The sequence below is a fragment of the Tenrec ecaudatus genome, chromosome 12 (assembly GCF_050624435.1).
Source record: "Tenrec ecaudatus isolate mTenEca1 chromosome 12, mTenEca1.hap1, whole genome shotgun sequence".
In the NCBI taxonomy this organism is placed as follows: Eukaryota; Metazoa; Chordata; class Mammalia; order Afrosoricida; family Tenrecidae; genus Tenrec; species Tenrec ecaudatus.
Genome location: NC_134541.1, coordinates 128,536,339 through 128,561,963, shown reverse-complemented (window position 1 = coordinate 128,561,963; position 25,625 = coordinate 128,536,339). Strand labels below are relative to the sequence as shown.

At 56.5% G+C, this 25,625-nt stretch overlaps 1 protein-coding gene across 1 annotated transcript; it reads right to left on the bottom strand.

Annotated features, from left to right (window-relative positions):
- Positions 1-212: 212 nt before the first annotated feature.
- On the bottom strand, positions 213-17,590 carry LOC142422935 (uroplakin-3b-like protein 1). The gene is made up of 6 exons (XM_075528142.1): positions 17,421-17,590; positions 15,149-15,301; positions 14,794-15,013; positions 13,906-13,982; positions 13,544-13,664; positions 213-414 (listed from the first exon to the last, which is right to left on the bottom strand). Exons 1-6 carry the CDS (start codon positions 17,521-17,523, stop codon positions 213-215), a joined length of 876 nt encoding a protein of 291 aa, XP_075384257.1. The 5' UTR covers positions 17,524-17,590.
- Between the last annotated feature and the right edge of the window lie 8,035 nt (positions 17,591-25,625).

The window sequence follows — 25,625 nt, the reverse complement described above, 5'->3', positions numbered from 1 at the left end:
CGCGTCGCGTCGCAAGGTCCAGGCCAGGAGAGCAGGACGCCAGCGAGGACCCGGAGCAGCAGCCGCCCGCCGCCTGCCAGCGCTGGACAGGGCACCCCGGGGGGCGGGCCGCGCCCGCAGAGGGAGGCGAGCGGGGGCGGGGGCCTCGCTTCCACTTCATTCATCCCTCCCCCGCCCCACGTGTGGGGGGACCCTGATCCTGGGCAGGCCAATCAGCGGCCGGGGTCCCGGGGTGGGCGGGGCCGTTCCGATCCGCTATGTTCATTGGCCGCCTGGGGTGGGGGCGGGGCGGGATCTGTGCGGAGGCGCTGGCGCCGCGCGGGCTCCGGGCCCTCGGGGAGCCAGGAGCTGCGGGCAGGTACCACCTCGAGTTTCGTGTGGACGCCCAGCGCCCCGCCACGCTGCGCTGAAGGCCTGGCGAGGGACAGGCGGGGTTCCAGGAGGCGTCCGAGTCCGGAGGCGTGGTCAAGTACAGGAGGTGCTCACGCTCACGAGCCCGGAATCTGACCAGCGCGTGGGTCGCGCGGGAGCCCTGGGCAGATGTTTGTGGAAAGAATGAACCAGCGGATGCTCTTCGCAGACAGTTCTTGGGTTAGGGCCAACTCATTTACCACCACCACCCCATCCTCCGCAGGGGAATCTGCACGCTACTGCCCTGATGAGGTGCTCAAGACCGCTGTGGAGACGTTCCCTCTGGAGATCAGGCACTCCCATGACGGTGGGCCCTACTGGGGTACCATCCTTGGCCAGATCCAGTGTCCCGAGTGGAAAGTCTAGACTTGTTCACTTGACGTGGTTTTGTCCCAGGTTAAGCGGTTCCAGTTCTGGGATTGGGGACTAGCCCTGGGCAGCCGACTCCCCAGGGCAGAATTGCCTCCCCCAAGTGTGACTGCAGACTTGGGTGCCAACCCACCTTAGTGACACGCTTGCTGGGCGCCCGTGGGCCGCTGGATGACCTTCCAGGAGTGGGTATCATTTTATCATCTGCATAGAAACAGCTGTCCTGAGATCCTGTGGGGTGGCAGGGTGGGGGCTGGAGGCAGCCTCAGGTTTCTGGTGCATTTCCTCTGTGAGGAGTCCTGGTCATACAGAGGGCTAAGCACTGAACCATTCCCAGAAAGGCCAGCCCTTTAAATCCACAGAAGCTCCTGTGAAGGTTGACAGCCTCTTCTGGAAGCCTAGGGGCAGTTCAACTCTGTCCTGTCTTATAGACAGGAGTGGGAATCGAGACAATGGCCGTGGGTGTGGGCTTTTTGTTTATTTTCCACACTTAGCAGATTCCAAAGGTTTTGAAGAGTTCGCTATCCAAAGGACCATAAATCTCTCTCTTTTCTCTACATTTTACCTCCCTCTCCAGTCTTGTTACTGAGAGTGTGAACGTGTACGGTTTACAAAAGAGACTGAGAGGCTCCCAATGGAAAACAAGTCTCTCTCTCCTCCCAGCCACCGAGGACCTTGGACTGTCCCCAGCCCCTTGCCTATCCTTCCAGAGCGAGCCTGCCTATCCATGCATAAACACGAAGGCGTTTCCACCTCCTCCACCCCCATTTTCAAACAACTAGTAGCTTACACGTCACCATTTTCTTATCTTAGCGTGCAGGCCATGCGTGGCTCCGGATACACCGAGTCCTCGTTCTCCTGGACGTTTCCCCTTGTGAGGAACAGGGCAGCTTGTTGCCAGTGTGTGTTCTCACTAACCACGCTGCCACCAACAGCTTGGCTCACATGTCAGTTTGCATGTGTGTCAAGTGTCACCAAGGATGCATTTCCAGAGGTGGAGTTGCTGGGCTAGAAGGGGCGTGTGTGTGTGTGTGTGTGCATGTGTGTGTGTGACTGCCACCGGATTTGCCGACGTCCCTGCCACAGCAGCTGCTCAGGTGTAACTGCCACCAACACAGGAGGGCAGGCCAGCCAGCGCCGCCCCCAGCAGCACCCGATTTCTCCAGCACTGGCTTTCCGTCAGTTGTGATCAGAGGGAACATGACTCATCAGGGGCCTGAAGATTCTCCTTGCAGGTGTTTGCCAGCTGCCCTGAGTTCCTGGGGTTTGCTGCCTCTGCCTCAACATCCCTCAACCCCCCTCCCCCTCAGGCCACTTAGCAGGTGGGATGAAGCTTGGCTGGCTTTGGGGAAGACTGGGGGTGCACTGCCTCTCCACAGGTTGCTCCTGAGACCTGATGTGACACGTGGTGGGCAGGGAGGCCTTGTGGCTGGTCCAGTGGTAGGCCGGCCCCTTTAACCTGGAGAGGCCCAGCCTAGGCCACTGGGAGTTTGTAGTTCACTTCAGGACTTCCTGCTGGCTTGCCTCAGGCCCAGGAGGCTCCCCTCCTCCCAAGGGACATCTTCTCTTCAGAGGACTCCAGCTATGAGCGAGCCCCGGCTACCCCTCCCTCCCCAACTGAGCCCACAGACCGGCCCTCTGAGCCTGAACCAGGCATATTCAGTCTTCCACCTGCTCTACTCCAGGCCAGCTCTCCTCCCACCATGGTGGCTGGGCCCCCACCCGGGGCTCCAAGCTCTTTCCCTCAGGATTGCTAGCCCTCCTCCTGCTGCTTGCTTACTTCCTCTCAGCAGGACATCCTACCCTGCTTGCTGCAAAGCAGGCTGGGGAAGCCAGTGGCTTCCCTACGGAGAAGGCAGGGGCGGGGTGGAGAGGGAGGCCTCTGGATCAAGACAAGCGTGGCGATGACTGGCCCCGAGGTGACACTGTTCACTGCACTCAGATGAGCTCTTTACCAGGCTGTCCCCCGCTGCTGCCACCTTAGCCTTGAGTTTTTTCTGTGACAGCTCTGGAGCAGGGAGGTCATGTGGGTGCACGTGGGGTTTGGGAGTGCAGCGAGTTGCCATTTTGACATGTCTGCGTATGCATCTGCCCCTCTCTCCACCCCCTGTCTCCCTCGCCCATCAGGGCAGCTAGCTGGCCTTGTTCCGCCCATGGGATACCTTGAGGAAACATTGAAGATGTTCTGATTTAAATTCCTTTTAGCATTAGAGGAGACGATGGATCTGAAAGAGCCAGGGCAGCACCAGCAGATGGGAACCGTGGGCCGTGCCTGCCCTCCACGGGAGGTGGGGAGAGAACCCCTGGACCAAGATGAGCTCCTTGGGGGCCAGTGGAAGGTGAAGAAGTTTCTGCCTCCTGGGGAAGGGGCGCACTTTAATAGCACTTGAGATTAAACAGAGGGATCGGGAAGCAAAGAACATTCTTTTGGTTTTTGTTGGAGCAGAAAGACTGGGTTTGTTGAAGGGCGGTACTTTGGAAAAGGCATCCAAGGGGCTCTTAGCTAGTCTAAAAGGCCAGAACATTCTGCTCTGGGGGCTCCTGGAACTGGGCATTGCTTCTCCTAGGTGGGGGTGGGGGCAAGGGAAACAAGTGGAAAACTATTTTTGGACCTGCAATAAGAGTGTGGGGGGTGGTGGTGGAGGGAGTACCCCCCTCCACAGCCCAATAAACATTTCTAAACGCCTCCAAAGCCCAGCTTTATATGGGAGGGCTGTTTTTGGCTGCAAACATATTTAACGAGATTGTCTAACTTCGCTTTGGGCGCTATTTGGGAAGCCGTGTGATTCACTGCGGGCTCGGCAAACATCGGGCCTTCCTGGGAATCTCAGGGCTTCTGTCCAAGCGAGGAAACGTGACTCACAAATTGTTTGCACGTGCACCGGCATGTCTTGAAATGCGACGTCTCACAAACTGGTGTCATGTTACACATCGGGGACATTTAAGTCAATATTTCCTTGTGTTCTGTTTGTGTTCTTTTCACGTTTGGGAGCCAACCTCATTTCCTCCAACTCGGGCCTCACGATGTTCACGGCCGGAGAGCCGTTTCCCATGGGCCTCCTGAAAGCATGATCCCTGCCAAGGGGAAGGTCCCTGGTGGCGTCATGGGTTATGCGTTTGAACCCCCAGCTGCTTGGAGGGAGAAAGACGAGGCTTTCTACTCCCCTAAAGTTAGTCTCAAAAATAAGCCTAGGAAACCCACAGGGGCAGTTTCCCTGTCCTATAGGGTTGCTGAGTCTTGTTTTGTTGGTGGGGGGATGGGGCAGAGAGGGGTAGTGGCCAAGAGGAAAACTTCTCATTCTCCCCTGCCTGCCTCCCTCCACACCCACCCCTGCTCCCTTAGACTGCCCAGGGCCCCTGCTGCCTGCCTGGCGGACGCCAAGCTTCATGCCAGGATCAGGACCTTGCAGCCCCAAGGGGCTGACTCTGGGTTCACACCCCACAGAAGGAGGAGTGAAATGCAGAGAGGCTTCTGGGAAGAGGATGGAAATGAGGGAGGAGAAGGGAACATTGGAGAAAAGTAGACAGAAGGCAGGAACAAGGACTGGGGAAGCAGCTGGCTGGCAGGCGTCAAGGGAGGCAAGGTGAGCCCCCCAGCTATGGAACCTGCAGTGCTGGCCACCTGGGACCCCAGGACGCCTGGCAGGCTCCTGGCCCAGTGACAGCAGTGTGTGGCGAAGTCTGGACTAGACTCGAGACAGGGCCAACCCACTGCCGTTGAGTCTATTCCAATTCATAGTGACCTGATACGGGGTCCCCGAGGCTGTAAACTTACAGGACAGACAGCCTCCTCTTGTTCCCCGGAGCAGTCTGATGGAGGGGGCTGATCCCTAGCTCCAGCCCAACCCCCGTTCTGCTCATCTTGACACCTCTACTTATTCCACCTGACCACACAGCATGCATGCTGTTTGTAAAGCAGTAGGCCCACGCTTATGTGGGCTCCCGAGCCAGATTGCCCAAGTCCAGATCCCAGCTCCACTTCTATAGGGGGGCCTGCTGTGTGGTGCTAGGCGTGTGATTCAATCTCTCTGGGCACTGTTTGCCCCGGCTGCACACCACCAAATGGCTGTGAACAGAGACTAAGCAGTTGGTCTTGATGTCAGCTGACCCCTGCCAATGGGCCACTTGGCCGGCAGCCTTCAGATGACATCTCCCTGTGGTGCATTTCAGGGGTGGCCGCCTGGGCCCTCACCGAACCAGAACCCTGTTATTCTCACCCCATTGTGTGGACGGAGAAACCGTGTGCTGAGTCCCTGCCACACCTGGGCCATGCCTCGACTCTCTGAGTCCTCGTGGACAACTCCAGGCCCAAAGACAAGGGCATGCCCACGATGCCGGCTCGCAGCGACCCTCTAGGACAGAGTAGAACTACCCTGGCAGGTTTCTAAGACAATAGCTCAATGTGAAAGTAGAAAGCCTCATCTTCTTCCCGAGGAGCGGTTGGGGGTTCTGAACCGCTGACCTTGTGGTTAACCACCTAACTTCTCACCCACTACGCCACCAGGGCTCCTCCTCTGTAGTCCATGAGTGGCAAAGTCCCTCAATCTGTCATCTCTCTCTCTCTCTCTTTCCCCAGGGTCATTTCTATCTCAAAGGAGAGGGTTGCTATGAAATCTCTTTGTAAACCGAACCCCGCCGGGGAAGGAAGCCCTTCTAGGAGGACCCTGCTCATCTCCCGCTGTTCGGAGAAAGAGCGAGAGGAACAGAGAGAAAGCAGCCGAGGCCAATGGTGTCAAAAGGCAAGAAGTCAGAAAGAGAAACAGAGGCAGAGAGAGTGCCCGAGCCTCATCCGCAGGGAAGGGGATCGCCCATCCGCTTTCTTCAGGGATCACTTGTCCGGTGTGCAGGTGACAGGTCCCTCTGGGCTTCCCTGGGACTGTGTCTGACAAGAAGTCACGGGCCTGGCGCCACCGTCGTCATCGTCGGAAGACGGATGTGTGTTTAAGGGCAGCACTCGGGAGATGTGGGAAAGGCCAGCGCAGCGGGAGCCAGAATGTAAACCTGCCTTGGTTTCTGGCGTCAGGGCCACCTCGCCGGCCTGGAACAGGGCCCTGGTTCCGCTGACAGGAACCAGGACCCTTGACAGAGGGGGGCCTGGAGGCTGGAGCCGCAGCGTGGTCACGGAGGGTGGGGTTAGTAGTTCTCAGCCAACTCCTGCCCAGAGAGCGCTGGCACGTTCCAGGCCTGCCTCCCAACGCCTCCGGGGGCAGGGGCAGCCTTCCCATCATCCCCTGCTGCTGCCTCCTCTGTTTCCACTGCTCCTAGTGCATTGTGGGCAACTGGAACCCTGAGCCCAGCGGAACTAGCTCCTCGTATCTCTGCCCCTGCAAGGCCTGGGCCCCTCCGTGTGGACCCCATGCAGTCTCTGTCTGTCTTGCTGCTTCCTGGCCCGCACCTGGGCACAGGGGGGTTTGCTGGCCATGAACAGTGGAGGGGAGACCAGCCGTGTCTGGTGGCCGACAGATCTGGTGATGACAGCCCCTTGAGGGGGGTTTCTCAGGCAGGGCCACATCCCCCCAGGGCCTGAGTTCTGCCCAGTTCGGGCTGGGGTCGGTCACAGTGGGGAGAGAAGGGGTCTCCACTCAATGCCTCGGACACTCCCTGGTCGAGGTGGCCACGCTGAGGGCCTGGGCTCAGGTGGACAGGCTCCGTGACCAGAGGGCCACCACCCACCCGCCTTGGCCCTCAGCCTAGCCCCAGATCCCGCTTTTCCCAGAAGTTCATCCCCCCTGGATGAACTTACGGGCACTGCCCTTGTTAACCTCCTGAACCTTCCAGAAAGGGAATGGTCACACCCTACTGAGGAAGCCAGTGCTTGAGGGTGGGAGGGGAGTGGGGCTCCAGGGGGGCCCCCCTGGGGCAGCTTCCCAGAGTGTTGTTCCTGGGATGGGGTGCTCTGCCAGCAGGGTCCCACAGCAGAAGGGTGGGAGAACTGGGAGTGTCCCTGCTTCCCAGGAAGGGCCCCACAGTCCACTCCCCTCTAGCCTTACCCCAGCTGGCTCTAGCCTCCACTTACCCTTTCTGCTGTAACTGTCTTCCACTGTACTTTGCCAATTCAGGTGTGCTATACGATGCCCCTGCCCAGAGCTCCCCCACCCCAGGGCTCCCTGCAGCCGCCCTGCACTCAGTGCCGCTCTTGCCCTTCCCTGGCCGGCCCAGCCCCCGCCACTCACTTCCACTCCATTGAGCCTGGGCTCCAGTCAGGCGGGGACCTCCTTCCTCAATGTCATCACAGACTCCACCCCTTCCACCTTCGTGGTGAGGTTCCTGGCCCCCAGGTCCCCTATGCCCCAGCTGGGTCTCTTGGCACATAGGGTACTCAGCACCAACGTTTCTTTCCGTAATGGGATTTGCCAGGAACCCACAGGGCCCCCAAACAGGAGCATCCCTGCCTGCTGTGCGGAGGCCCAATAGGCTGGGCAGCGAGCCCCAAAGGCCAGAAGTTCAAGCAGGCCCGGAAGTGACGCAGAGGAAAGACCTGGAGACTGACGGAAGAAGCAACTCTCCCAAGTGTCTTGGAGCCCAGCGCTCCTGGGACACACACGGGCACGGGTCACTGACAGCCTCGCCACCCGTTGGTTGGTGGTATCATTGGATGGCTTAGACCAGTTCCCGTCGCCTGGGACATAAGGTGCAGGGTTAACCCCGCTGTCGTCACCTCCTGCCACGGAGGGTGGCCACAAGGACTGTCGGGTCCCCTTGATGGACGGGGGCTGAGTCGGCAGCAGGGATGGCATGCTGGTCGAGGGCGTTGTCCCGAGGGCACAGGAAGCCCCCACCCGGCAAGTGGGGAGTCCTGTGCCTCTGTACCCCCAAGTCCTCAGGAGGCCTCATGACCAGCCGGGTCGGGTCCTGGGCGCTGGAAAGGAGGACACTCTCTCGACTTAGGCTGTCATCCCCCAGAGGGGGCCCCATCACAGTGTGTCTGGGACCCCACTTCCACCCCCACACCATCTGCCTCTTTGCCTCTGAGCTGGAAACATCGCCAGGGATCTTCCTGTGATGGGAAGTGTCACAGATGCTGGAGGAGTGGAGCCTTCCCTCTCCTTGTTCTCCTCGCCCCTCCCGTCCTGCAAGCTTCTAATACTACATGCCTGGGGCCAGCCTGCCCACAACCAGGCCGACAGGGTTCCCAAGAGCACCTAGCTCTCTGGTCAAACTGGGCATGCCAGCCAATGTCCACTGTGGGAGGAAGAAAGGGGAGCTACTGAATTTTCTGCAAGTTTGCTCCAGCCCCCCGGACTCCTGTGTGAGGGACACGGTGGTCTGGGTGGGCGGCCAGAAGAGGGCCCAGGGCATAGAGACCGAGACGGGCTGGGCCAGTGAGGACGGGTTCCAGGGGGGTCCTTTTTGACACCCACTCTCCCCCTCCTGTCTCCTCTCTTCCCCTTCCCTTCCTGCTCCCCCTTTTGGTTCTTTCATCCTTCTGGGCTCAATGTGGGACTTGAGGCCAGTGAAGTGGTTTATCCGTGTTTATGGGGAGACCATGAGCTCGGTCCCTCAGTTTCCCCCAACCCCATGGAAGCAGAGCCAGCTCCCAGGACTGGTCCGAGTTAAAAATAAGAGTCAAGAGGGGGAGCAAGAAACGGGCAGAGAGGGGGAGAAGAAGAGGGTGACCGACAGACTGACATGCAGGGTCATGGAGAGACCACCCAGTCCCGGGCCCCTCCTACTTCTTTCACAATGTCCTCAAGTCTCTGCTCCTCAGACTTGTACCTGGGAGCTGGGGTGTTGATGGGCCCGCTGCTCTGTGACTGTCCAGGGAGCCTGCCAGGCTGTGTGGGCCGAGGAATGTCCCTGTGCCCCCCCCCCCCACCTCTTGCTTGTCTTTCAAAGTCCACCCCTCCTGTTCCCAGGGCTCCCCTGTCAGGTGCACACCCCTCCCCCACACTCTGTCCTGAGATGAGGAATGGCCCCAGCCCCAGCACCCTGCCCCTGCCTGACTGGTGTCAGGGACTGTGTGCTGAGGAGGGGATGAATGAGTGACAAAGGAGGGACCAAGAGACCTGAGGCCCGAGCTGGACAGCAGCCTCTTCTGAGCTCCGCAGAGGGCGGACCAAAGACTGCTCTAGAGCTGGGGGCCCTGGCTCAGGCTTTCCCGCCTGCCAGCCCCAGAAAAGTCCATGGAGCCGGTCTGGGCTGAAGTCTTCCTCCGTGGATCAGATGGGAGGCACTAGGTGGACTGAGCCGTGTCCTCCTCTCCCCCGAGACCCTCAGAATTGGCCATATTCAGAAAGAGGGACCATGCAGAAGGCATCAGCTAAGGCCCTCAGGTAGCACCCACCCTGGGTATAGAAACAGAACAAAGTGGGGGGTCGGGTGGGGAGAGGGGGGCCTTAGAGCTGATTGTGATGATGCACACCCCACTTTTTAGAAGCGGTTGAACTATGGACATGTGACTATTCTCTCGAGAACACTACAAAACAAAAGAACAAGAGAGAAACCAAACTTGACCAATGATTCCCATGGGTGCAGGAGGAAGAGCCTGCTTTGGGGGTCTTGAGCTCGTTGGAGTGGTGGTGGGACCCTTGAGGAGGGCTATCGATCCGGGTTACACAACGCAACAAAGATAATCAACGTCATACGCGTACAAGCTGCTGTGTTGGAGATGTTCGGTCGTGTATATTTCTGCCAAAATGGAAAAAAAAATCATCGCCTGAACAAGGCTGTGCATGGGGGAAAGAAGATGGACGGTGGTAAGGGCCGTCTTCTCGATAGGGTTGAACCACTGGATTGTGCGGCATGTGGATAAGACCCCAATAAAACTGCTTAAGAAAACAGAACAGAAACCAACCCACTGTCATGGAACCGATTCTGACTCAGAGCGGCTCCGTGTCCAACGAGAGAGCACAGGGCCTGGCAAAGGCAGAGGCAGCGACTGCAGAGCTGCAGCCACAGCCAAAGGATGGTCCCAAACTCCAAACCCAAGGCCGGCCCTCGAGTCAGCACCGACTCTAGTACCTCAGAGGACAGGGTAGAACTGCCCTGTGGGTTGCCGAGACTGGAACTCTTAGCCTCGTCTTTTCCCCACGAAACGGCTGGTGAATTCGATCTACTGACCTTGAGGTCATCAACCCAACATGTAACCCACTATGCTACCATGGTTCCTCCAGAAACCAGCCAACCACCCCCAAACTCACTGCCAACAGTCAATTCTGAGTCCCAGCGAACCTGCAGGACAGGGTAGAACGGCCCAGCAGGCTTCTCAGACTGTCACTCTTGATGGGAGTAGAGGTCTGGCCTCTGTCCCACTGGGGCTCGGAGCAGCCACAGGAGCTGCAGCAAGGAAGGGCAGCGTTCCTCAGAACCTTTCCAGGGAGCCTGGCCCCGCTTGCAGACACCTGGCTTTCAGACCTCCAATAGAACACATTCGGGTGATCTAAGCCCCCCAGTGTGGCCATTTGCAGAGCAGCCCTGGGAAATGAGCTTAGGGAGACCCTCACTCTATGGGGCCGGGCTCCTCACCCATTCCTGGCAAGGGGGCCCAGGACTCCCCACTGGGTAGGCCCTGAGGAGGTGACTTATGGCCAGGATGCATCGGTCACAGGCCTGAGGGACCTGGAGGTCAGGGTTAGGGTGCTCTGGGTCTGTCCAGAAGCCAGGGGACCAGGGAACCAGGAGGACAAGGGCAGGGGCAGCCGGTCCAGGTTTGTGTGTGGGGTGACATGCTTGGTGTGAGGGGCCTTTGGGATGTCTGGTCAGAAGGGAGGGAGGGTGTGTGCATGGTGTGTGCATGGTGAGGGGTGGGGCGTGGAGCTAGGGAAGGCAGGATCCCCTCACAGAGGCCACTGCTTTGGCAGGAGGGAGGCATGGCCATTGATCCCAAGTCTGCCTTGTTCTCCTGAAGTTTGAGAGATGCTTTCACCCAAGAGGGCTTTAGGGAGGGGGGTCCTCAAAGAAGAAGCAAGAAGGCCCCAAAAGGAGGTATTTGGGGCCCCACTCTCCCCTGTCCTCGGAGGCTCAGGGACCATGCTGGCTCCTGGAAAGCCTGTCTGGGACAGGACTTTACAGTGTCCTGCCTGGTCCTCAGTCTGCAGGGTAGGAAGGTTCAGCTTTCCCAGGTTTGGCTCCAGTTGGCCAAAGCCCTCTGGGCTCCTCCTGGCCGTCCTGTGTCCTTCTCTAAGGCCAGGAGGTTGTTCTCATGGGTTGAATATTCCAAACCAGTGGAGGCGCCAGTCTGAGACCAGAGGGCAGGAGGAAAGACACTGGGGCAGGCAGTCCCTTGTTCCTGGCCTGCAGGCCACCATGTGACAGCGTCTGCATCCTGGTACCCACAGCCCCTGCTCCTGCAGGCCCGACCCTCACCATGCCTCCTCTTGGCTGGTTCTGGAAACGCCACCCTCTCCCTCCTGACAGGAGAACTGGGGTTCCCTATGGATGTTGGACCTTGACCCCTCTCCTATTGCCTCCCCCGGTTCTACCCACCTTGACACACTCCTTCATTGCCCTTGGAGATGAGACAGCCTGCATCTTTACCTTGCCAGTGTCCCTGACCCAGATGGAGTGTTGGTCAAGGTACGTGGGGACAGGTCAATCTCTGCTGTTTATACCAGGAGAAACCAAGGCCCAGGGAGGGCACGTATCTGTCCTAGGTCCTGGAGGAAGGGTGAAGGCTTGGGCACTCGACACCCTCCCATCCTCCGCCAGGTCAGGGAGCATTTCCTCCGGCAGCGTGAGCAGGATGTGTCTCCTCTGGCTCATCCATTAATCAGGGCACCTGGGAAACCAGCCAAACCGCACACCCCAAAAAAACAAAGTCACAGCTCTAGAGGCCTTCCTGACTCACAGCGACCTGCCCTGCCCCTGTGGGTTTCTGAGACCAGAACTGTTTACAGGAATAGAGAGCCTCTTGGAGCGGCTGGTGGAGTTTGAACCTCAGACATTGCTGGTAGTAGCCCCACGTGTGCCCACTGCACACCAGGACTCCTGGGTCAGCACCCCCTTTTCCCGCCGTCGCCCAGGCTGAGGCCCCTCTGATGACAGGCCCTCCTCTTGGTCTAATGGCTCTGGGCAGCTCACCAGTGTCCCCCCCCTCCTCCACCGAATGCTCCCAGGCCCCCTTGCTGTGCCCCCCCCCCCAGGAAGCCCCTCTGCAGCCCTCACCCAGGGGGTGAGCATCTTGACGCAGAGCCTGGCCTGGGCCATTACAGCCCCTCCAGGGAGGCCATGATGAAGAGTGCTGGGTGCCCTGAATAATTGGGGGTCTGGAGTCCCCCAGCTCTGGGCAGAGTCCAAGCTTCACACATGCTCCCTTGTCCCCCCGCCCCGCCTGGGCCGGCTCTACCCACAAGTGTGACAATGTGACACTGCCCTCGGGTTGATTCTGACTCATAGGAGGCCAAGGGAGAACTGCCCCTGTGGGTTTCGGAGACTGTAACTCATTACGGGAGTAGAAAGTCTCCTTTTTCTTCTTCAGAGAGCCTGGTGGTTTCTCACTGCTGACTTGGAGGTTAGCCACCCCGGGTGTAACCATGATGCCCCAGGACTCCTTGTGATAAATGCGGTGGGTAACTTAAGCAGCCGCCTCCAGGGAGGGGTCTGTGGATGGGTCAACGGAAAGCTCAAGGTCCTCCAGCACCCGACCTCTGGAATAAGAGGAGGTGGTCAGGACTGGGGAGGCACCTCTCACGCATGCTCAGCGTACCTGGCTTTCGGCTTCGACCCAAAGGGGCCCACTCCCTCCTCCGCATTTTACAGATGGTCCATGGAGTCTCAGGTGACAGGGGGGCTTGGCCCTCCCCCTGGCCCTGTATCCTCCCCCTGCCCTGCCTAGCTGAGAGAAGCTGTGGGGAGGGAGGCTGGCAGACATCAAGGACAGGCAGGCGGACTGGGACGTTTATTTCTCACCAGGACGGCCCAGCCTTTCGGCTGAAGACACCCTCCTCCGACCCTCAGAAAAAGAGCATCTCTCCCAGGCCTGAGACGTGGCAGGGGGGCCTCCCTCCCAGGCCTCTGCAGCCTGGACTACAACTGAGGCTGCAGGGCAGGTGCGGGGGTCCAGGATGCAGGGCTGGCCGTCTGGTGCGCACTGTATCGGCTTATGTACTCCGGCACTGTGGGGCCTGAAATGCTCGTACTACCGCACGTGTCAAAGCTGGGAAGTGAAGAGAGAGGGGGGGTCGACTTCGCAGGTGGCGGGCCCACAGCCACTGCCCAGGGGAAACAGGTGCCACGGGCCAGCTCGGCTAGCAGACATGGGCTCTTTCCCTGCTGCTAGTCCCGTTGCCCGTGACCTGTGACCTCAGGCCCAGTGGGACTAACTGCTACCTGGTCCCGACCAGAAGTGGATCCATTAGCTGTTATCCTGAAGTTGATAGCCAGACCTTGATTCCATGTCTCTAACCCCGCCCCCCCTTGTCATCACCTGGTCCTGATGCTCTCCCCTTCTCCCCCGCCCCACCCCACCCCCCCATGCCAAGGGGAGCCCTGCCTATCTCCCCTGGGCAAAACCCACCACCACTTCCTCTGTCCTGTTTTTTAGCTGGGCACCAAAGATTCCTGGTCCCACTGCCTGGCCACCTCCAATCCTAACTCCCTGGCCCTCCTCCACCCATACTTCAGAGGCCAGGTTCCCCGTTCCTCTCCAAACCCTCACGGGCACCCCCACCCCTCGGCCAGGCCCTAGCGCAAGCGGCTCTGATGTCTGGAGCAAAAGTCAGTGGTTGACCTTGAAAGCGCATCTCCCGCCCGCCAATTGCAATATCGCCCATTGCCACTAGGGGGAGAGGGGCGCCCGCTCCAAAAGCACGAGGGTCCCACTCACCACGTGTAGACAAGCAGGACCAGGAGGGTGGCAAGGAACACGGCCAGCAGCAGCGACAGGAAAGCGATGATGACCACAGTGCCCGCACTCTGTACCCCCGAAGTCCCCTGCAGGACCTCCGCTGAGGGGACCACACCGCACCCAGAGGGGGAGGGGGAGGGGGAGAAGCCAGGAAAGGAGCTTTTGCTTGACCTGAGAAGAGCCCCATCCCCCCACCCCCGGGCTGGGAGGGAGGCACCTGAGACAGCAGGAAGGTTTAGGGGCCCTGGATGGGGTGCCCACCACCCCATTCTTGGGAGCCCTTCCCAAGCCCCAGGCCTCCAGCCCCTGGTACTGCAGTCGCTCCTCTCCTCTCCCGATACCTCTCTGCAGCCGTGTCTCTCCAGACCACTCAGTTTCTGCCACTGGCCCCCTGTGGTTCATCACCAGGAACTTCACCCTGATGGGGAGACCCAGCATGGAATAGGGGGGCCTGGGTCCTAACACTGGGTACCCTTGACTCCCAGGGCCTGGGGAGAGCACCAGGGGGTGGAGCGTAGAGCAGGAGCTCAGAGCCCAGTCAAAACCCAAACCCTAGCAGGGCCATCTAGGCGTTTCCGAATCCCAGCGGCCCTATTGTGTGACGGGGTAGAACTGTCCGAGTAGAAAGACTTTTTTCCCCCCTGCAGAACAGTTGGTGGTATCGAACCGCTGACCTTGTGGTTAGCAGCCCAACCCATAACCCCCTTCACCACCAAGGGCTGGCCCCAACCCCTCCCCCCACCACACCAAACTCACTGCCTAGAGTCAAATCTGACTTACATTCACCGAATAGACAAGGTAGGACTGCCCCTGTGGGTTTCCAGAATGCAACTCTTTACAAAGAGTGGTGCGTATCCCAGCCAAGACATTTCCCTGCTCACCCCCTAGGGGTCAGCGTCCTCATTTGGCGGGGGTTGTGGGGTGTGTGTGCTGGATTCGATCTCTCAGCTAACATCAGCGAATCAAGCACTTAGTTAGGGTCGGGAGACAAGGGGATGCCCAGTCTGGATTGGGAGACACCCTCGTTAGCTCCATCATGGGGCCCGGGGCTCAAGGTGAGGGACCCCTTGCTCAAGAGAGCAGAATTCCCAAGCCCCTGGTCCTGCTCACTGTCCCACCTCCCAGTTGCAGAACTAGACCAGGAAGTGGGGCCCAAGAGCATTCCCAGCTCAGGCTTGGGGAGTGTGGGGTGCACCCATCCCCCAGAGGGGCCGGGCAGGGTCACTCACCGATATGGGCCAGGGCCGGGCAGGGGGTGGTTGCACCCTGTTTTGTTGGGGGAGCAGTGGGTGTCGTTGCCCACTCGGAGGACTTGAAGCTGGTTGAGGGCCTGGCTGTTGGAGTAGAGGGCTCGGTGGGCCTGCAGAGTAAGGTAGTAACCCTTCCAGGGGAGGTCAGCCGGGGCAGGCAAGCCTTCCATCGTCTGTGGAGCGGTGAAGTTGCGGATGGCTAGGGATGGCACCGTGGGTCAGTTGGTGGGGCCCCAAGGGGCGGGACGCACACCCTCACACACCTTTGTTGCTGGTTCCTGGCCCACCTGCCCATTTCATAGAAGGGAAGTCGAGGGCCGGCCAGTCAACTCACCGTCGCTGCGGGCTACCACCAACCAGATGGCATCAGAGTCGGAGATGTCTTGGTGGCCGAACTGACCCCGAGGCTGCTCCAGCGTGAAGGTGGACTGGGTGACCTTGCCCTCCAGGTTGGCGTCTGCGAGCCGAGGCACATAGCCGATGCGCTCTGGGGTCAGGGAGAAAGGGCTGGTGGCTAAGAGACAGATCAGGGCAGGCCTTCCCCAGATCCAAGCTGAGGCAGGAGGCACCCCCACTGCCCTGGGAATCAAAGTCTGAGCGGGGAGCCACACACTCGCTGAGGGAGGAGCTGGGCTCTTTCCTTGGGGAGCCAGGCAGACAGGAACCCTCCCTGGCCAGCCTGTGCCCCTGGACAGAGGGAGGTGGCCAGAGTTCCAGCTCCTTGCTCTCTTGCTTGGGACCCTACTGGGGTGGGTACTATGAGAGATTAGAAGAGGTTCGATGAACCCCACTTTAATTCCCCATCACTCTTGGGGTCCCCAGGTGATGGTAGCCAGGGAAGGCACAGGAGGCCCCCCAAGATACAGGCCCAGTCCTGGGGTGCCCAGTGGCTTGGGACTCAGACTTTCTCCATCGAGACTTTCCATCCAATGCCGCCCACATGTATTTGCCAGACATGAATGGCTCAGGCGGGGGGTGGGGGTGAGGGGTAGCCCAGGCAGGTCCCCACTGAGACTGTGACTCAGCTCTGAGGCTGGCTGAGGAGCATCCAACCCAACCCACTGCCACGGAGTCAATTTCGACCTATCATGACCCTGTCTTTGGTCTCTCAGGAGGTACATCTACTGCGGAGTGGCTGGTGAGCCTGAACTGCTGGCCTTGGGGTAGCAGTGCAAATCTTAACCGAGAGCATCACCAGGTTCAGAGTATTGAACAACTCTCCCTTCCCACCCAGTTCCCAACTGGCCCCCAGGCACCTCCCGTTCAGGCCTGTTCCCCACTCAGCTCTCCCCGTCCTTCCTGGGGGCGGGGATGGGGAGAGGGCAGCCTCCTCCCAGATGCCTGCTGGGACTCACGATGGACAATCTTGCCCCTCAGAGAGTTCAAAACCCCTAACTTCGAGGCCAGCAGTTGGAAGCCACCAGCCACCACCACTGACAGGAGAAAGATGGGGCTTTCCAGTCCCTGCAGGAGTTAGTCTCAGGGACCCACAGGGGCGGTTCTCCCCTGTCCGGCAGGGTCCGCCAGAGTGGACATTGACTTGATAGCAGCGAGCTTTGTTTCTTGAAGTGTTAACGAAAAGTTCAGTGCTTCAGCCTCGCATCACAGGTTATGAGGATGAGGAGCCTGGTGGTACAGTGGATTAAGCGGCTCACCTACCAGCTGCTCCACAGGACACAGACGAGACCGTCTAGTCTGGGAGAGAGGCTCAGTCTCAGGCACCCACAGGGGCGCGTCTCCTGAGTCAGCACCGACTCCATGGCTGTGAGTTCGGAGGGCTTTTGTTTTGTTTTGTTTTAACTATTGCCCCCCCTCCTCCCCCCAAGGTCAGGCACAAGGCCACCGTGCCCCTCCTCTTCCCAGCCCCCCAAACTGGGTCTCGAGAACCTGCTATCTTTTTTTCAGTTCAGCTCAATGCGATTCGTCCCCACTCAGTTCCACTGGGCTCTAAGCAAACACCTGGGTCAGGGCTAGACCTTTGGAGAGTGCGGGTGGGTGGGGAGGAGGGGAGGCTAGGTTCCTCCTTCCTCAGAGTGGCCAGGCCTGCTCTGAGACCCACCAGTGCACACAGCATGCCTGTGAGCATGGTCAGGGACCAGATTTGCTTCTGGAAGAAAAGTGATTGGGGCAGCAGATGAGGTGGGGAGCCCTGGCTCTCCAAACAGCTTTGGTTTAAGAGCAGAGGAGGGGGGAATCCCTCTAGCACCCCCTCAGAGAGTTGCCTTGGGGGTAAGAGGTGGGTGTGGGCTGGGAGACCCCCACCCATCCCCCCACATCTGCTGAAAGTCCAAAGTCCCTTCCTCTGTCCCAGCCAGGCTCAGTGAAGCCTCTCCTCCTGAGGCCGAAGGCGAGGAGAACGTTTGGGGAGAAGTGAGTGAGTGAGTGGGGTGAGGACACCGGGCAGTGACAAGGAGTCCACGCGGGACGGGGGTGGTGATGGAGGGCAGTAGTCCTGGTTCTCCTTTCTTGAGGGGGCAGGTGTCTCTCTAGAGGCCACTTTTGGCAGAAGGGTGGCCCCAGTTCCCAGACATGGGAAGGTCTGGGAAGCAGCCAGGGGGGGGGGAGGTGTGTGGGTCAGACACAGCTGGCCTCCAACCCTCACTCACCTATGCCTGTCCCCGACTGGAGAATGGTCAGTAGCAGCAGCAGCAGCGGCGGCATCAGCAGCTGAAACGGTCCCCTTCTGAGCCCCATGGCCAGGCCAAACATCCCACTTTCTGTCCGTGCAAGGTCCCAGGACCGGTCTATAGTGTCCACAGCCCCAGAGGCGGCTCTGGCCTTGCTGGGCTGGGGGAGGCTGCTTCCAGCCCCTCCTGCTGCCCCTCCCCAGAACCCCCCTCCTTCCAGACAACTGGTCAGACAGGTTTGGGGGCAGAATCTCAGGCCTTGTGGATTTGGCATCACCAGGGAGGGGTCTGAAGGAAACAATCAGCTGCTGTGGCCAGGACAAGCCTAGACACCCCCACCTCCCAGGAGTGCCCGGGGAAGGGAGGGGCCGAGAGGGAGGAGGCAGACCTACAGGGGTCCGGGCAGCCACCCGGAGAAGAACCCTGCCACACCTATCACAGGACATCTTCTCCACCAAATACTCCCCCACCTGGTAACCAGGCTCCTCACAGCACCTGGGGGAGGGACTAGCTTCCTTTACTAATAGAGGTCTCTACCGGAAGGTGGCTGCTCCAGGATCACCCAGGCAGCCAGTGGGGAGCCACTGCGAGCTTGGCTGCACCCCCAGCTGCCCAGGCCTGGGGAGAGGGTTCCCTCACACCACCCTCCCTCCTCCCCCTGTCCAAGTGACCTTCGGGCCTGCCCTCCGTCTCTTTCCCCCATCCCTGGCCACTCTTCTCTAGAGAGGATTCCAGAGGGGGCCCAGCATGGGGCAGCAGAGCGTGCACTGACCCCCACTCTCCTGAATGGGAACAGGACCCTTCAGCCTAGCCTCCACACCTGGCCTGAGCCGTCCTTCTAAACCTCCAGCCCACTGTCCCTTAGCCTGATCCCTGGGGGTCTTGGTGGCCCACCCTGCCTTACAGAAACCGTTGCAGGAGTGTCTCACCGACGGGATTCTTTCTTCGGCCCAATTATGAATAGTGAGGCCGGAGCCAAGGTTGCCCGGCAAGCAAGCAAAAGGATGGACTAGAGAGAGAAGGCGCCTTGCCCAGGGAGGCGTGTTGGGGCCCCTAAGGCAAAGCAGACCCCGGCTCCCTGATAAGGAAACAGGAGAGGCTTTTAAAGGACCATGGGCAGGAAGGACATTGTTTCTTCCTGGACAGAGGTGGAGAATTGTGGGAATTTGGTCTCCATGGGTAGGGGGATGGTAATGGGGTGCACACACAACAGGGGTTCACCAATGGAGTCTGGCGTTAAGGCTTCTGGGTAGGGGGTCATCGCTGATTATGGGTCGGTGTACATGTGCTGGGCAGTCAAGTCCCCTGCCCAGCCCCTGTTCTTTGCTCTTGTTCAATTCCAGGTTACAGTCGTCCGGTCTGGCTCCTGTCCTTGGACTCTTTAAGTTGGTCCACTGGGTGAATGCTGCCAGGCAAGGGTGTGGAACTAGAACAAATTGTTCTTCGGGTGGGGGGGGGGGGATTGAAAATGACACAGGTTATTGAAATACGCCCCAAGTGAAAATGTTACTTGGATGTGGGGTGTGACTAAGTGTGTACACTGTGGGTTGGAGGAATTCCTTAAAGTCAGCTGGACTTGAAATATGAAGGTGGAAGAATTCCACCTCTTTCCTAATCGGTCTTGAAACCAGCGGCTGCCAGGCCAGTTCATTGTGCAGTCAGAAGCCTCATGCAGGGTGAGGTGGGACGAGAGTGAACCACTGGTCACCAGGCAGTGAAAACCCAACATCGTCTTACCTCGCCTACCTCGCAGCCGTCTTGAAGCATCTAGTGCTTTCTCATGACCTGGGACATTTGCATGTGCTGTTCTCCTGCCTCGAAGGAGTGTGTTCCAAGGGTTACTTCTAACTCAGTGGAGAATTCACCTCCTGGATAAAGCCCTCCCCACCCCCCAGCCTGTTTGCCAGACCCCCAAACAGAAGGAATCTCTTCTTTCTTAGTTTTCCCATGGCATTCTGTGCAATTCCTGATCCGAATAACTAGCCAGTCATGCGCTGTCCACTGTCTGCCCTGGGGTGAGTGGGAGGCTGACCGTCTTCAGGGGAGCTGGCATTTCCTGAAAGCCCTGTCCCGTCAAAGCCCTGGGTCACCATGGGGAAGACTCATGCGACTTCTTATCCCCGAGGAGGAGCTGTCATTGTAGGAACGAGCCCTGAGCACCCCCAGCCTGGTCTCCAGAGCCGCATGACCCGTTAGGACCAGCACGATCACCAGCCCCTCTCAACCGAGACAATCCTCTCTGGTCTTGCCAGCATCCTTGACCCTAACAACTGAGTGATAAGTCAAAGGGAAAGACCTGGGGAGAAAAGAGAGGCCATCCTCCTCTCTCCTCCAGTTTTGGAGCTGCTTCTTGGTCAGGGTACCAGAGACGTGTCTACACGAGGTGGCCCCCCTTTTTCACCATCACCTCCTCACCCTAGCCCCACCCCGCTCTGGTCCTCATGCCTCATCTTGGTTCTTGTCGAGGTCACCAAGGCTCAGCAGCTCTGGCCACCCTCTCCGAACGTGAAAGCTCTCTCTGCCTCGGCACCCTCCTCTTCTCGATGACACCCCTTTTCCCTCTGCTCGCCACACACCTGCCTCTCTTCTCATCTCCTGGTGGGCTATTTCCTTTGCCTCCTTTGAGGGCTACTTTCCCTGTCTGGAAATAGAGGCTCTTCTTGGGCTTGGCCTTGGCCTGTCTACTAGGACCCCCAAGATGCTGACCCTTATCCTTCAGGTCTGTCCCACAGGGAACTCCCCGCCAGGTGAGGATCATCAACCAGCGCACGGTGTTGAGGACAGCATGTGCTGAGGACAGAGTTCAGAGGGTTCGGAAGGGAGGAGGAATGGACACAGGAACGCAAGGAGGAAGTGGGATATGTGATGAGGGGATTGCAAGGGATAGGTTGGATGAGAATTGTATTAGTCTAGGTACTTTAGAGAAACACATCCACAGAAACTCATGTATAAGAGAGAGAGTTTTATGCAAACGGTAAGTGCACATCAAGAAAGCATCCCAAACCTACAAGTCCAACATTAACCCATATGTCCGACACCAGTCCACAAAGTCCTCCTCCATCTCACAAAACACACACGTTGATGCCGACTGCAGGAGGAAAGCTGAACGTGTAAGCATCTCAGCACTGACAGGGGTCTCCACACGGCTGCTCCAGCACCCAGGGCTGCATTGGGATAGGTCTATGTGGCTTCTCCTCAGGGGTGTCTTGCCAGGAAGTGAGCCTTGTCAGTTGAAGCAGGGAACTGGCTAAGGCAGCTGCACCCTGGCCCGACCATCACAAAGCAAGAGACAAGAGAACTAGAAAGGCAAGGCTCACTGAACCATTTATCCCTCCGCCCTTCAATTAACCCCACCTGTGTTTTTCGGCCAGGTTGGCACAATAAACTAACTCAAGAATGTCAGCCTATGATGTGTTCTGTAAACCATCACCTAATTCACACACACACACACACACGTGTTCGTACTATAAGGAGCCCTTGTGGCACAGTGGGTAAGTACTAGGTGCTAACCATAAGGTTACCAGTTCAAAACCACCACCCACTCCATGGAAGAAAGGGGCCATAGGTTCTGTAAAGATTACAGCCTTTGAACCCTATCCCTATGGGGCAGTCCTACTCTGTCTTGTAGGATTGGTATCCGTCAGGGTTTGGATCAGACCTATCGGGAAGCTGACGGACGGGTACGAGGAGCGCCCTCTTCTCACATGTACACTCCAGCAAGTCAACCAGGATGCACATTTTGCCATCTTTGCTCTGTCCTTTGTGTATGTGTGTATGAGAGAGAGAGAGAGAGAGAGAGAGAGAGAGAGAGAGAGAGAGAGAGAGAGAGAGAGAGAGAGAGAGAGACGCTCTACCGCTCTACCACTTGAAAGTCTGTTGAAAGTAGGCATCATGACATGGGAGGCGCTTGCTTTAGCATTTCAAAAACACCTTCTTGCTCATTGACCCATCTCATCGGATCCCCAGAAGTGGGCAGGGCAGGAATGATGAGTAATCTGATTACACAGATGAGAGGAACTTCCTGGAGCCCCACGGTGGGCCAGCAGTGGAGCTAGAAGTCAATCTCATGTCGTCAGAGGCCCAGAGGGAGCGCTATCCTTTTCCTTTATAAAAATCTGGGTTTAATTGGGGCCGCAGGAGCAGGTCACTGAGGGAAAGTCGGTTGTTGGCGCACTGCCTACTTCAGCACTCCCGCACAGGAACCTGCTGTATGGTCCTGCCATTCTTCTCTCTTCATCCCCAATTAGGTGCTTCTGGATCACGGTCTCTCCTATTGGCTGGGGCCGCGGGCATCCGGAGGCTCAACTGGTCTGGGTGGATCCATATCTAAGGGAGCTCACCCATAGGGCATGAAACCGCCAGTCACTCCTCGGGGGAAAGACAGAGCTTTCTACTCCTGTAAAGAGTTACCGTCTCTGACATTCACAGGGGCAGTTCTACCCTGTGCTACAGGGTTAAGGTGAATCAGCATTGACTCAATGACGGTGAATTTTTTTCTCACAGGAGCTTTGCCCGGTGCAATCGCTGCTTGACTTCATTGCTTGTGGACCTCAGAAAAATGAACCCCTTAACAACTTCAACACTGTCTTCCGTTTATCATGATGTTTATTGGTCTAGGTGGGTGGATTTCTTCTTCTTCTCTCTGTGCCGAGGTGGAATCAATACTGAAGAGCTGTCTTTGACCTTCATCGGTAAGTGCTTCACGTCCTCTAGTGTCATTTGCATATTGTAATCTGTTCTTGAGTCTTCCTTCATGCTGATGCCACAGTCTTTGTTGTTGTTGTTGTTTGCGGTAACATAAGCAAGATAAAGGTTTATTCCTGTCGTTTAAAGAGATTGGAAGCAAATGCTTTCCCGTGCTGGCATTTTGGTTCCTTCTCTGATTCTTCCATGTGTGGTGTCTTTTCTTTTTTTATTCATCATTTTATTGCGGGGCTCTTACAGATCTTATAACAATCCATCGTTCAGTTGTAGGAAGCACACTCGTACATAGGTTGTCATCAACATTTCCAAAACATTTTCTTCCTGCTTGAGCCCTTGCTATCAGCTCCTTTCCCCACCTCCCACCCTTGTGGATCCTTAATCAATTATATATTGTTGTTGTTATTTCATGTCTAACACTGTCCGTTGTCTCCCTTCACCCACATTTCTGTTATTGGTCCCCCTGGGGGGTGAGCTATATAGCTAACCTTGTGATGGGTTCCTCCTTTCTCCCCTTTCACCCCCCACCATCCCCCTACTCTCATGATATCCCACTACTCCCACTGCTGTTCCTGAGGGTTTTATCTGTCCTGAATTCCAATGTGTCGAGAGCTCTTATCTGTACCAATGTGTGTACTCTGGATTTGTAAGGTAGAACTGGGTCATGGTAGTGGGGGGGGGGGGAGTTGGGGAAGGAAGGAAGCATTCAGGAATTAGAGGAATGATGTGTGTTTTGTCAGTGCTATACTGTACCCTGGTTGAATCATCTCTTCCTTGTAACCCTTCTGTGGGGGGATGTCCAATTGTCTACAGACTGGCTTTGCGTCTCCACTCCAAACCCCCTCATTCACACCGATATAATTGCTTTGGATCTTTTGATACCTGATCCTGTAGACACCTCATGGTGTGCTTTTTCCATGCGGGCTTATTTGCTTCCCTGTTAGATGGGTGCTTGTTTAACTTCATACTTTAAGACCCCAGATGCTATATCTTTTGGTAGCTGGGAACCATCCACTTTCTTCATCACATTTGCTTATGTATCCTTTTATCTTTAGCGATCATGTCAGGAAGGTGAGTATCAAAGGGTCCAGGTGTATTAGTGTGGGTACTTTAAAGAAACAAATCCACCAAAACTCCTATGTATAAGGGAGAGTTTTATATAAAGGGTAAGTGCCCATCAAGAAAACATCCCAACCCAGTGCTGCCCAAGCCCACAAGTCCAACATTGACCCATATGTCTGACACCAATCCACAAAGTCCTCCTCCATCTCACAAAACATACACTATGATGCCGACTGCAGGAGGAAAACCGAATCAGCAAATGTGTAAGCATCTCAGCACTGGTAGGGGTCTCTACATGTCTGCTCCAGCACCCAGGGCTGCATTGGGTAGGTCCATGTGGCTTTTCCTTGGTGATGTCTTGCAGGAAGTCAGCCTTGCAAGTTGAAGCAGGGAACTGTTAAGGCAGCTACACCCTGGTCCGACCATCACAAAGCAAGAGACCCAAGAACTAGAAAGGTGAGGCTCACTGAGCCATTTATCTCTCCGCCCTTCAATTAACCCCACATGTGTTTATCGGCCAGCTTGGCACAATTAACTAACTGCCTCACCAGGTTATTAGAACAAAGTGTTCTTGTGTGTAAGGAGCCCTTGGGTAGAGGCCCAAGTCTGTTTGGTATCTTAATACTTAACATATAAATATATGTACATTGGCCTATATCCCCATCATTATAAATTAATATATTTACATTTTTACATGACTATAGCTATACCTCTATAAATAGCTTTTACTTCCTATTTCTTTCCTCTAGTTCCTTTCACCTTCCTCCTGTTCCACTATCATGCTCACCCTCCATTCGGCTCTCAGGAATTCCTCTTGGATACATTGTACTTGATCAAACCCCACCAGGAAGTGATGTCACCTTCTTACTCAGGTATTCCGACTTTTTGAATTATTATTCTTGGACTATTATTCAAATGCACACACCAACTACTAATGTCAAGATGAAGAAGTTGAAGTTTTGGGGTTTTTTTGTTTTGTTTTTTAACCAATGTAGGCAGTTTGAAATTGAGTCAGCATGCATGCAAGATGCACTGAGAATGACTAGTAGCTGGAAGTTGAAAGGCAGAAGCAAAGAAGGACTGGGAGCTGGACTGCCTGGCCTTGATGACAGAAAGGATGCTCCTGGAGCGCCCACGATAGAATGTTTCAAGTTCAGGGGCTTTCTCATTGCAAAGACCTGTGATCCCCACAATGCAAATGGCAGCTCTTGTCGGATGGGATAGACAAGAATCAAACAGATGGCGTGGGTGGAAAGAGATGCTGGGAAGTCTCAGATCACCAGTCACACCAAGGTCAAGGGCGGACTGTGGCTCAGGCTATCAGTTGCTCGTAGGCAAGTTCAAATTGAAACTGAAGAAAATGAAAGCAATTCCACAAGAGCCAAAGGCCGACCTTGAATATAGCCCATGTGAATTAGAGACTGTCTCAGGGCTAGATTTTACTCCTGGAGCACCAATGGCCAAAGACTAGAGGAACTGTGGAATGACAACAAGGACATCAGACATGAAGAAAGCCAACGGCCATTTTAAAGATGGGGTGGGGTGGGGGTAGTAGTCGGGGGACAGGCCAAATGGATGAGATTCTGAAGTTTGCTTTTGAACGTGGAGTTGCTAAAGCCAGTGAAAGCAATGATGAAGTCAAAGAGCTGAGCAGAGCAGATGATTTCAAAAGGGAAGGTTGGGGAGACAAAGTCAAGTCTGAAACGTTCCTTATTATGAAGCGTGCAGGGACCTAGAGTCAGCAAGCCAAAAGGGAGATACACTCTCAGCATTTCCCTAGCTGGAAGAACAGAAAGAAAGAAAGAAAGAAAGAAAGAAAGAAAGAAAGAAAGAAAGAAAGAAAGAAAGAAAGAAAGAAAGAAAGAAAGAAAGAAAGAAAGTTCCGAGCTTCAAGTTGCAGCATTGGAAGATTCTATGGGCAGAATAGTGAACGATGCAGGAAGCAACAGAGGACGATGTAAAGAGAACACAGGTGCGCTGAACTGACAAAGAACGGCTTGATGCTCAACCATCGCAGGAGGAAGCATACGGTCTTAGATGAAAGGATGGCATTGCAGGGAGAATTCCAAGCTTCTCTGAAGACATTGGCAAAGGTCAGGGCTCCAGGAAGTGGTGGGATACCAAGGGAGACGTTTCAGCAAGTGGATGACACCTTCTCATTGCTCACTGCTCTGGGTCCACCAACTCCAAGGCACCCGTATGTGTGCCCTTCCACAGAAAGCTGATGAGACAGACGGTGAGACTTATTAAACAATAGCACAAATATGACACACAGGTACTTGCCACTCGCCTGTGAGCTTGTCAGACTGGGCTGGCTGGTGTTTAGCTGTGATGCTGGAAGCTGTGTCTCTGGAATTACAAACCAGAGTGCACAGGTCTCAGCAGAGTTTCCAGACCAAGGGTAGAGGACCAAGAAGGAAG